The 13473-nt window shown below is 42.8% G+C and overlaps 1 protein-coding gene across 1 annotated transcript in view; it reads right to left on the bottom strand.

Moving 5' to 3' along the window:
- RBM38 (RNA binding motif protein 38) overlaps positions 1 to 13139 on the bottom strand; it is a 37314-nt gene extending 24175 nt beyond the window's left edge. Inside the window, exons 1-4 of the mRNA XM_063959044.1 lie at positions 12970 to 13139; positions 12162 to 12406; positions 6575 to 6698; positions 5558 to 5612 (exon numbers count right to left, since the gene is read on the bottom strand). Coding sequence (XP_063815114.1) covers positions 5558 to 5612; positions 6575 to 6698; positions 12162 to 12329 — 347 coding nt within the window. The 5' untranslated portion in view covers positions 12330 to 12406; positions 12970 to 13139. The remainder of the gene's footprint in view (positions 1 to 5557; positions 5613 to 6574; positions 6699 to 12161; positions 12407 to 12969) is intronic.
- Between the last annotated feature and the right edge of the window lie 334 nt (positions 13140 to 13473).

Raw genomic sequence — 13473 nt, 5'->3', positions numbered from 1 at the left:
GCCAAATCGCTTACATACACATCTTCCATTTCCCGCCCGCATCTACAACTTTCCCTGCCCACCCACATCCACACCTGCCCGATCGGCCGCTGCTCAGTATTCGCAGCACTCCACTATGAGCAACCCCCGCCACTGAGGGACAAGGAGTAGGACAGCTGACAGGTAGGGGCTAATATTTGTTATTTTATTTCTCCTGTGGGGAGCAATAGGATTTACAGTATGTGGGAAGCAAAAGGATTTATGGGGGTAACAATGTGAATAATTTATGTGGGGAGCAGAAGGATTTATGTTGGGAGCAATGGGACTAATTCATATGGGGAGCAATAAGATTTATGTTGGGAGCAATGTGATTGTTTTCTGTGTAGGCCAATGTATGTGTGGATTATTTTTTTACTGTGAGGGCCAATGTGTTAGTTTTTTTCCCGTGGGGAACGGATGGTGTGCCTTAGAAATTTTAAAATATTGTTCGGTGTGCCGCAAGTTAAAAAAGGTTGAAAATCACTGCTGTAACCAATAGCAACCAGACATTAGCCTACTGATGCGTATGTCACTGCACAGGGGGTTGCCGTTTAATATGATGCAAATGGCACAAATGCGATTAGAAAACAAGTCTCTTGGTGGTATGTGGTATAGGCCTGTTTATGTAGTAAGAACAATATCAGATGCATCTTGCTCACATTACTTAAAACAATTATTTATGTATATGATTCAGACATTAAATCAAACTACAGTAGCCCTTTGCTGTGTGTGGCAAGAGCCACAGCTCTGGTCTTTTGACAGATTTCTGTTTCACAGTCATTCATGGTCTTCTAAAGTTTGACGCACATTGAACTAATGACTTAGAGGAGTAGAGGAAACCAACACAAAAGCTGCTATTACAAGTGGCACCTACCACTAGAGAAAGCCTCCTCTCCTTTCTTGGCCTTATGCAGAGTAAGCCATCACAAAGAAGCAAATTTGAAATTCTTTAAAACTTATTAATTCATGGTGATAAAAACAAGGTGGATGGAAGAGAGCGGACTTGTATTGCACAGTACTATGTTAATCGCCTAGGGATATACGATCTGTTTAGACAATAAAGATTCTGGATGAATTACCCTGTACATCATCTTTATTATCTGTGTCCAATTTCTAAAAGGAGTTGCTGAACCCGATGTAAGCCATTGTCAGGCTTTACATGCTACAGATGAGCGAGGGATTTTACTTGCAGTACACAGACTTACTGCATGCATTTTGTTACAGTAACAAGCATTTGATATTAAAACTGAATCCCTTAATCGTGATAGGATCAAGAAGTTCATAAGCTGGCCAGCTCTATAAATAGAGACCAAACTTTCTCCTGGCATAAGAAAGTATTTACTGAGGTTCTGTGCAAGGGGTGGGGGCTGGCTTTCTCGGCTGTGTGCTACAAACTCAGGTCTGTCGTCTTCACCCTAACCTAGTAAAGAACTTGCATACTAAACAAATGGCTAACAAAGGGGTGCTAAATACCTTTCACATTAAAACTTTGCAGTATTCTTAAGTGATTACGCAAGTTCCTAATTTTAGTTTACAATTTTCCATAATAGTGTTGCTGAGGAAATGGGTCTCATGGTTTAATATAAAATGGCTTAATACAACTTAAACATACATATGTAGCAGTCCCAGTGGTTGACCAAAATTGAAATATTTTTCCTACACAAATCTTCAGTAGACACTTGGCCAACTCCCATGGGTAATGGATGTTATACATAAGCCCATCCCATGTGCCATATAAGTCACATTATTAGAATTTATTTCTCCAGAAATGGGAGGGGTGTGCTAATTATTAATTATTATTATTATATTATATAACTTTAAAGGTTTGTGTCTGTACAGGATGCAGTTATAAAGACGGCTGTCGGGATCCCGGCGTTCGGGAATGAGACATGACTGGCGATCAGAATGCAGACATCCGCCCGCAATTCCCACCAACCGAGTCTGTTGGATATCCCCCTAAATCTTGGAAATCTCTTGAAGGCTTGTACTCACAGATTGTAGTATGTTTGTGTGTTTTTAGTAAACATTCTTTGCGTCTAAGGGGTGTATTCAATGGGGGAGATTCAAATGTTTGAAAAGTCAGTTGGGAGTCTGTTTTTCCTATCTAATAGACTGGAAAATAAAGACACCCAACCGACTTTTCAAACATCTGAATCTCCCCCAATAAGTGTCGGAAAGACGTCAGCTTCTGATAGGTTTAGGTCGGAAGGGGTTCCAACCTATTCAATAGGGGGCCGCCAATCCGCGTGTACTGTCGGAAGTGCGGCCACCCCAGACCGGTTTTAGTCCCGTTTCCGACAATGTCAATCAGACTTTAAAAAGTTGTATTGACACTGTCGGGAACGGGCCAAACCTGTCGGGTTTGGCCTGGCATTGGTAGCACAAATACATACTGTTACTCAGCAGAGGCTGGATGGGTGCTGATGTGGCGCTAGCACAAGTTTGCCCCCAGACAGGACCTCACTGCACAGCGCCAGCAGGCACCGGGTCCCACTGTATGGCACTCACACAGCTCACCTCTGCTGACAGCAGCACAGGGAGCCGGGGGTGCGGCGCACAGGGAGCCAGGGGCGCCGCACCTGTTTTATACGGAGCAGAGAGAGCGCCCGCCTTACCGCAGCTCTGCCAGGTAAGAGCTGCACCTGTACTGCCCGGGCTCTGGCGGCTGCAGCTGTGAGTGACAGATGGGCACATCTGGGAGACATTGTCGTGAATGGCCAAATCCATTGAATCCAATGCTTGTCGGATAGAGAACATACATACTTTACAATGAGTACTAGGTACTATTTGTGTACGCCGAACTAAATCCACCCATGAGTGCATTTACTACTAAATCCAAGTCTCTCAAACTGCTTGGTAAACAACTAAAAATAATAATGTCATTATACAATATCCAAGATTATTGCACTAAAAAGTTATTCAAACTGTAATTTGCACATGCAGTACCAAAATTGGATTTACTCAAAAAGCCTGTTTATACAGTATTTTAAATGGGTTTGTTTAATAAGCGTTGCGGCATTTGTCTAATAATTTGTTAGTTTGGCTTCCCCGAACTACAAGTAACCAATGTGCGCAAAATAACCATGCCGAATGAACAAATTCCAATATGTCAGCACAATTTAAGAGGCCAACTCCACTCAAATATTAATTTGCTTAAAGATTATTAGGACGGGCATTACAGTTTACTGGAATAACCCTCGACATTTGAAATAGAAATACTCATTAGACATAGAAACATTGGCAACATCTGTACAGTGCTCAGTATGCATTTATGGTTACAGATGTTGCCAATAAACATTAAAACGTCACACTATACAGTATGTCAGTTTGTAAGTCAACTTCCCTCATGTGCTTATCCTTTTCTTACTCAAATAATATTCAACTGTACCAAATCCAGCAGTCTTCTGCCACCTGATACTTATTCCAGTGTCATCTGCTGATGTAGCTATGTTTATTTACCCTGTACTTGTCCTATATTGTCGTCAACTGTAAGTTGCGGTTTTCCTGCTTGATTATTTGTTTATGTACTCTGTAACTGGGCGCTGCGGAACCCTTGTGGCGCCATATAAATAAAGGATAATAATAATAATAATAATAAATAAGAGTGGGTTTCTCAGTACTTAACAGGAAATTTCATGCTGAAGCAACATATCAAATATCAGAACTGTCTGGATTAATTGATAACACACAATGTAGTAAAGTTACTAATGCAATAACTTTGAGCAGCGCTGCTAAGCTTTTTGCAGCCTCTCAACTTAATAAAGAATTGATAAATTAAGAGCTTATGCCCTACAAATTCTGTAAAGTAAGGGGAGTTTTATATACACAAACAATAAAGAAAAAGCAGTTAGTGCCATTTATTTGATATCAGCTTTGCTTGTTTTGTTAGGTTTACTGGACACTTTACCGCAAACATAACTGTAACATAAATAATTTGATTATAGGTTATCTCAATCAGCATTTCAAGGTCTTAGATTGTGCAATAAATTAAAATACATCCACCAGATTATACCCTGAGCAGCAATCTCCATCAGCAGCCCACCAGCTCGGTCTATTTTTTATTGTGTCCGTGTATATATTATTCCCTTTGTAAAAGACACACCCAGCCCTTTAGAACCAAAAATTATACATAAGAACAGCTCGGAATAACCCGCCATAGCCTGGCAGCACAATTAACCATGTAATAACTGCTCAGGCACTTCCCATTTACGCTCCCAAGGTGGAGAAAAACAAGCAAGCTTTGGAGAGGGCATCTAGTCAGAAAGAGTTAAATGGAGACATTGTACTGGGTCCTTTGTTTTCAGAGATCACCAGTGCTTTCTAGAACAGCTGCCGTGTCCAATTAGAGGACTTTTCTAGTGTGCTGGGTGGGGAGGGGGGAGCAAAAAGCTATTGAAACAGGCCAGACAATAGGGCACTATCTGAGGCAGAGAGAGAGATCCCGCAGAACATCTGTCTGATATCATTTCCAACGGCTTGTGCGTCTTCAGAGACTGCATGGTCTGCAGGCAAGAACAGGTTCATTTAAACCCGATCCCATTAGAAAAGCTTAGGCACTGTGGTGGGGGAGCGCAACAAAATGTCAAGTATCTAAGGCCATCGAAACCAGAGGTCCTATAGTCACAGGAAATCTGATAAATACCCAGACAGACTAGGTAGCATTCTAGAAAGTGCCACACTGTGTTTTACCAATATCCTGTACAATCCTTACAGGATCTCTTGTAGTACTTTTAACCCCGCCAACACAAGGAAAAGGACCAGTTTGGAAAGCGGCAAATGCTTCAATGACCCAACCTATTCCAGAATGAAGTACTGAGATTATAAGTATGACAAACAGTGGCATTTACATTTCGGTTTTACTTAGTTTTGTGGTATTCAGCTATTTGTACCAATTACATTATTCCTACAGCTGTTTAAAAAAAGAATTTCATGGTCTGCTAGAAGTTAATAATAATGTCCAATAGTAAACAGGATTGTGTTTGCCATAAGCCTACATTGCTGGAGTCGGGTGTTAGTAAGCCACGCAGAAAGCCCACCTCCTGACGCTTTACAATCAGCGAGTCTATAGGAGGGGGACTGACAGCGTCAGAGTAATAATCGGCTGTCTTCCTGAGCCCAATGGATGGCAAAGCTCCTGAAGGTATACAGTCAGTATTGGGGCATGTGCCCAACATCTGCTAAATCAATGGCACAATGAGAGGTACTCTGGTGGTAAACTATAAAAAAACAGATTTAACAAAGAAAATAGGAGGGGGGGGGGGGGGGGGGGGGGGAGATAAAGTAGTAAGGAGAATAACCTACACACACACACACACACACACACACACACACACACACACACACACACACACACACACACACACACACACACACACACACACACACACACACACACACACACACACACACGGTCATAAATATACAGTCATAAAACAGTGATCATTACACACAGCTCACTCTCCGATATACAGGCTGTCCCTCGATCACCAATTATTTTAGAATTTATGTTAAAGGAAAAAAAACAAAAACAACAACTTACCCAATGGGTCTCTGTATGAAGGCGGGATGTAACTGTTGGACACCAATCGTCAAACCTATGGAAATAGGAGAAATTTACTAAGCATCGTCCCAACAGAATAGGTCTCATGACAAATAGCATTGCTACCACTACATTATCATGGCATCAAATGTGCAGGTAGCCTGTAGTAGTACGCTCTCTATGGTTTGTCTCAGTTCATGGACCAAATTTTTTCTTGTTCAAGTTGCATTAGGCTCGGTAAACAGTAATTGCAGAGCAGGTTCAATGTATTAGGATACATTTCAACTCTGTTACTAGCAAACCACGGTTTTATGCCTAATAGGGGGAGATTTATTAAAGCTTGGAGCTCCTAACTGACCTTTTTCAAACACAGCATGTATACTGAGAGTCAGAAACTGACTGGTTGGTATAATACAGGGATGGGGAACCTTTGGCCCTCCAGCTGTTGTTGAACTACACATACCAGCATGCCCTGCTACAGTTTTGCTATTCGGCCATGCTAAAACTGTTGCAGGGCATGCTGGACTGTGTAGTTTAACAGCAGCTAGAGGGCCATAGGTTCCCCATCCCTGGTATAATGGAACGAGATGTACAAAGAGGTGGGAAGTGCCAATTGCGCTATGGCTCTGGCAGAGATTGCCAAAGGGAGGAGTTCTCTCCCGCACTCCGGGAGCGAAGCAGGAAGAGCTATAGCAGCACGATAAATGCCGCTATAGAACACCTCTCTGTTACACTCGCCACCTCAAATGAGTTCCTAGTGAATTAACAGATTCAGCCTGCAAAATTGCTGCATTCCTATTTGTGTATGACATGGTAATAGCATCCACTACTTTAAAAGTTCCACTCCTGTCACAGCAAATGCATTAGTGTGGCCAGTTTGTAGACAAAGTCTATACACCTAATCATTCATGCCATTTGAGTTGGTAATTCAGGTTCACACGGAGCCAACCACTTGATTCAACTATATGCAACCTGATGCAAAAAAAAAAAAAAAAAAAACTGGTGGGTGCTTCTTACCACTTTGAAGGCTCCTTGGCTTAGCTCCTAAGTAGGCAAGGTTAACATTTGCTTTTCGGCCATCAATAATAGGGTTTGGGTCCTTACAAGCTCGGTCAGCAGCTGCTCTGTCCGACATTGTAACCTGCAATAAAAAGAAGATGGTTATTACATTGTCTGAACAATCAGGAACTACTGCCTACTGTGTTCATTCCACATAAGACTAGCCAGATATTCTCCAATTACTTGGCTGTTGGCTAACCTCATCTGAGTGGACTAAACAAACAGGGCCGTCTTTTCGTATGGGCTCAATGGGCTCTTGCCCAAGGGCCCCAGGAATATAAGGTCCCTAGTCTGATAGCTGAGGGTCCCCTCTTTCCAGGGGTACCAGATTTTTGAAAATCGGCCCTGGGGAACCAGAGATATCCGACTTGAAAGCAGTGGTCCCCGTCCAAGCCTGTTAATTGCTCTTCCCAGGCAGATATCTTGGGTTCTGTCTGATTTAAGAGTTTTTCTGAGGCTATAATCCAAAAGCTGTGACTCTCCCCTTTTGGTGAACACTGGCAGCTTGTCTCTACAGGTGTAGTATGGTATGCCAGCGGTCGGGCTCCCGGCGACCAGCATACCGGCGCCGGGAGCCCGACCGCCGGCTTACCGACAGAGTGGCGAGCGCAAATGAGCCCCTTGCGGGCTCGCTGCGCTCGCCAAGCTGAGGGCACGGTGGTGCGCCACGCTATTTTATTCTCCCTCCAGGGCGGTCGTGGACCCCCACGAGGGAGAATAAGTGTCGGTATGCCGGCTGTCGGGATTCCGGCGCCGGTATACTGTAAACACCCCCTACCACCCTGGAAGTCATGTACCAGGGCTTCTTCATTCAGCCCAATGCCCCCTTCTACAGTTTAGCCCCATCTGTGCAGTAAAGGAGTAATTAGCAGAAATTACTGCTTCAGGTCCTACATGCTGAGTGGAAGACCGAACACCCCCTACCGCCCAAGGGACATCAAAGCAGCCACTGACAGCACCCCCCACCCCAACCGCTGGAGGATGGGTAGGGGGCCCAGTGCATTGCTGTGTCCAAGGGCCTACACTGCTGTTAAGACGGCCCTGTACACAAACTAGCAATTGATCGTGGTACAGTACTATCATTAGGGAAAGTAAACATAGTTCCTGCATCACCTGTACTTATGGTGGCCAATCCCGGGATCGGCGGGATCCCAGGATTTAGGGCCAAAAATGGCCAGGATTCAATCCCGGGATTGGAAGTGCCAATCCCGGGGATTGAGGGATCAGCGTTAAGCGTCCACAGGACGCTCAGACGCTACCCGGCTTCCTCCTTCCGGCTCCCCAGCGCAGCACGAGAGATCACGCTGCGCTGTCAGCCGATGCTGGGAGCCACCAGCAGCGATCAGAGGTTGTTCCACACCCGCTCGTCCCCGGTATATGGTGAGTTATATGTGCGGGGCGGAGCGAGGGGGCGGCCACCTAGCTAAAAGCCAATCCCAGGTGTCCCGGGATTGGCCATTTTTCAATCCCGATATTCGGGATTGAAAAAAAATGGTCCAGGATTGGCTTCCCTACCTGTACTCAAGCAGAACTTTATAAATGGCAACAAAATGTAAGCGTGAAAATGTGCCTCAATTAAGTGACTCAGCAGAGCAGACTAGCAGTATGAGTGATAAATACTACATGTTCTTATCAAACGGGCCACCTTATTAAACACTGAACGTCTGACCGTTACACTAAAGCAAACCATTTTAATTCTGAATGTTGGAATGTAAGTGGAATGGAGAATTAAAGAAATCTGCTGAATCAGTCATAATAACTGGCCACAAACTTGCTACATCAATTAGAGGCTTTATTCTAGTAAAACAAAGTATGCAATGCCAGCTGTACACAAGGTTATCCAATGTATTCTTTATTGGGATTTACAGTCCTATTCCACTGAAGAGAATAGCAGGCTATGGAGCTAAAACCAATTTATTGTTTGAGCAGGTGCATATTTCACAGTAATATAAACGGCAGTTTTGTTAAATCACTTAAATGTGATGAATGCCTTCCACGTTTAAGGAGGTATGCAGTTGAGTTGCCAGCAGTAAGGATCCAGGCGGTCAGCATACAGACCGCCGACAATGTCAACAGCCGGAATCCCGGCTAACAGGGGCTATTCCCACTTGTGGGCGTCTATGACACGCATAGAGTGGGAACAGAATCGGTGGCAAGAGCAGTGAGCCTGCAAGGGGACTATTTGTGCCCACCCCGCTGCTGGCATACTGACGATTGGAATGCAGTTGCCGGTATACTTACGGCCGGCATCTTGATAGTCGGTAAATCCTACTGATCCCTTTAAGGATGCTTTCTGCCACTGGAGGGAACCCAGAAACAAACTGCATTGTACCATGAGCTCAACAGCCACCTCACACCACATTAGCAGAACAGTTACCAATATGCAAGACCACTAAAGATCTGTTTTTAAAGATACTGTTAAAATGGTTAAATATATATTATATATTTATAAAATGATCTAATGGAGCGATTTATCCAAAACTGTTAGAATATTTCAGCTTTTATGCCTGAAGCTGCAATAAGAATCATTGTTAACCATCTATTCCTAAACTCTACCTGACTCCACCAAGTGGTTTCCCAATAAAACAGGAAGGGTCGTCTGCACCACCAAACCACCCTTTCCACACAGCTCCACGCCCTATACTGCTCTCACAACCAGCCTGCAACGTTTTGCTGAACACAACTGGAGCAAATTCAGTTTAAAATTATTTCTTCAACAATAAACCCCAACTTCATGCAAGCTCTGACTTCAACTTGGCTAATCAAACTAACTTCTCATTCACATGCCGCCTGGTTCCTAAATTTTGGAAGAGACTTGCCAGTCCATACCAGGGAACCACATTGTTTGTATATTCTGGTCTTAGGAGGGCACCCCGGTGGCTATACGTAAAGAGTGTGCCTGATATTGATACATACATTAAGTGTCGGACTGGGGCATGAAGGGGGATGCAGTAATAGGGGCCCATATGTAGAGGTGTGGCCAGCCTAAAAAGGGTGTGTGGCCAGCCTCCACAGAGGCTTGAAATACACAATAGTTTAGTGCAGTGTAATGCAACATATCTACCATGTATAATACAAATGCACAGTCTGGAACCTGATCCCTAGAGGAAGGAGTGGGCCATACCGGTGGTTTCCCTGGTACCCCTGTGGGCCAGTCCAACTGGAAATATATATATATATATATATATATCTCCAAGTCAGTCGCCTTCTGAAAGTCTTGAGTAACCTTGGAATGCCTTGACCTCTAAAAACCACAGCCCCCATTTAAAAAAAAGGTACTCTCCAAAACCTATATTTACAAAAACAGTGGCTTTTGTAAACTGCCACTTCTCATTGAGTTGGAGCTGAAAATTTAAAGCAGCACTCACATTCAGTGTAAAGTTCAACGTGCTTTAAACTGAATGTTAGTATCACTTTAATGTTTTTAGTTCCAACCCACCGCTTAGTAAAAATATAGCCCAAAGTCTCCAAAACTCTCCTGGCCCTTCCAACAGTTTGAAAACATACCTGACTTATGACCAAAGAAGCCTATTGCTTTTCAGTAAAAAAATAAAATAAAATAAAAATATAATAATAAATAATAATCATCATCTTATAAACGTTACAGAAATTCACTGAAAGCAAAATATTACATTTTGGCCAGAGTTACCATTTACTGTTTAAGAAAGTTACTGGACCACACAAATACAGAGACTGTATTATGTCAAACATTAGTTTATCTTGAGTCATGTTATTTTAATACTAGACCAGCAAGGCAATTCTTACATTTTAAACCATCACATTCTAATTTCATGTCGGAATGCAGTACAGCAAATGGTTTTGAATAAGTCAAAAGAATCTGCCAACAAGGGAACTGGAAAAAGAAAACAAAAAACCCTGAAGACCCCAAAACCCTATTTTAGCTGTATAACGGAAACCGCCATTGATGCATAATAAGAGACTGCAGCTAGAGCTCCATGACAATGCCATTTGATCCCAGAGAGAACAGGATGTGCCACCAAGTTTGGCACATTCTGCCATTATTCCTGCTTAGAAGTTTTGTTTTTTTTCTCCCCTTCTAGAATATAAAATGATCCAACAGTCATTTGTGCCAGTTTGGCATTAAGTCAGCCACTGAGTTCAGTGCATCACCCGGTCTTATGTTTTCTGGTATTAGACAAGGATTGCAGCATTGCTGAATATTAAACGGCAGAGTTCAGGCCACAGTGGAAGAACAGAGTGCTTTGTACTTGTACTGTCGTGCGTGGGCAACTAACCTAGGTGACAACCCGCAACAGCTCGCACAAGAGTAACTAACAGTGACAGAAAGCCACAACTTGCAGCTCTTCACACTGTCAGTGCCATGTATAAAATGAACCAAATATCCAGACAAACTAATGTGCCAAAAGTCTTCCAGTATGAAGTTGTTTTGTTCAGAGAGAGGAGTAGCCCCCACTGGTAGATATGGCAGATAGATGGAAGAAAAAAAAAAAAGAAGAAAAAACACTTGAGTGTAGCACTTGCACAACCTTCACTGAATAGAATGGAAGGAGGTAATAAATAATAGTTGTACTTAAATCTAGGAGGAGTATAAAATGTGAACTGTCTTGAGCAACTACAGGCTATTTTGGTCCGTACACACAGATAAAAAATGTTTTTTTTCCAGAGCTGGACACATACAGCATAATGGTTATAAGTGCAGTGATCAAGAATCAAGAACAATCATTTTTCTATTTGACTTTATAATACTTTAAGGGTAGCACCTTCGCTTTATCAGCCCCCTGGCATTTAGGAAGGGACAACTAGGACGCAAAATCTACTATAAAGCATATTCCAGTTTGCTTTAAAAAAGGGGACAAAAAAAGTCTTCCACCTCACACTAGTAGCTAGAATGGAAACATGTAACAGAGCACATGTAAGCATGTAAAATCCAACTAATATTAGACTCAGGCAAATAAAGGAATACATTCCCACTCCGCATTATTGGAGGTTTATAAATGAAAGTTCCAAAGGCAGCCGCAGATTAAACACAGGTGGCTCATCGGCATTGTAGATCAGAAGTGTCACACAGTTACACCAGTCATTAACATTGCACAATGGCCATTTCAGCAAGTCCTCTCAGCTCTCTAGAGATGTTATCACACTAAACATGTTTCTTTATGAAACTACCTGTTGTGTAGACTAGCAACAAAACTTGTGTTTTTAGGACAACGACACAAAGCAGCCAGGCCAGTCCATCTGCAGAGGGAACACTGACCTTGGACTGAAGTACAGGCTGGAGGGGCCCCGGCTACAATCACACAGAGCTCTGAGACAATACATGGACTATGGGATTTTGACGCTGCATTTTACACAGTAGAGGAATTGTTTGAAAACATGTTGACTGCAGAGATGAATCCAGCTGAGGCCAATACTGGACCACTTTCCTCACCTGCTGGAAACCAAACCCTTCCTGCAGTCAATCTTATGGCTACTTCAAATCTGTCCAAAATCCCTGTACAGAAGGAATCATGAAATAATGGAATAGAACAAGGATGCAGGTCCTTACTCCATCAGAGATACTTACAAAACCATATCCCCTGGATTTGCCAGTCTGTCTGTCCGTAATGACCACGGCTTCATCAATATCCCCAAAAACCTCAAAGTATTTCCTGAGGGATGAGTCCGTAGTGTGATAAGGAAGCCCCCCGACGAAAATCTTGGTGAAAGTAGTATCTTTCTGCACTGTGTGCATGGTGGCTGGTCTTCACAAACACGTATTAAACATCCAAATTGTCCCAGAGGCTGCCTCTTCTCAAAGCTTTAACTTCACTGCATAGGCAGACAAATAGAACAGAGACAATTCTTAAATAATAATAATTAAAAAAAGACTAGCAATAGTTAAAGGAATAGTTGCTGCAGCAATGGCTAATGAGGTAGTTGGTTGAACTTTGTGTTGTACAGCGGGTATCAAGCAGTGGGCAAACAATTGCAAGGGCTCCCCATACACCAGCTGAACAGCAGCTCTGCTCCTTGTGAGCTGTGTCGGCTATATAATACAGGCTGCTGCTAACACATTGCTCTAAGCTTTGTACTCAGCCCCAACCCCGCCCCCCCTGGGAACAAAAAAAAAACACAACACGGGCCAGTTGCATCATGGGAGTTGTAGTCCCCGTGAAAATGCAATAACACGACTAACCCTTTACTGCAATTATATTATTAAACCAAAATATCGATTCCAATTTTTTTTTACAACAAATAAGATGCAAAGTACATTACACAGCTATATATATATATATATATATATATATATATATATATAACGAAGACATACACATGCATATTTATCAAGCAAAAAAATTAGTTTGAGCATATCGGGGAAAGGCTGCACTTACGACATGTGGCTCTAAATCTGTAGTGTGCAGCTCATGCAGAGACTTGTAGCTCTAATGGAACTGGAGAGCTTCAAGCCGTTTAGACTCGTCATTGACACTACATGCATGTAAATATTACAGTACGGGTCTGTGTACGTAGCAGAGCATACCCTGCCAGCAGACCGCATTATACATATATACACACACAAAGAGAATACATGGATATAAATGAGTCAAACGTTGATTTATCCTGCTGCTGCTGCTGCTGCTGCTGCTGTGAAACGCGACTATACTGTTGCAAAGGATTCTGGTATAGGTAGTTCTGTTTAATGTAAGTAGCGCAACAACGAAGGAGAGCAGGATTACAGCTCCCAGAATTCAACCACAAGATCAATAGTACAGTATCTTGTCTACTACTTGCAAAGTGTACAGTCACACACCCAGGAGGTTCCTATATAGTTTTCAGTCTTATATAAAGTGCTAAATACATTTTTGGTAGGAATTGCCTTTAGTAAATACCCACAG

The sequence above is a fragment of the Pseudophryne corroboree genome, chromosome 3 (assembly GCF_028390025.1).
Source record: "Pseudophryne corroboree isolate aPseCor3 chromosome 3, aPseCor3.hap2, whole genome shotgun sequence".
In the NCBI taxonomy this organism is placed as follows: domain Eukaryota; kingdom Metazoa; phylum Chordata; class Amphibia; order Anura; family Myobatrachidae; genus Pseudophryne; species Pseudophryne corroboree.
This window is presented reverse-complemented; position numbering and strand designations above follow the sequence as displayed.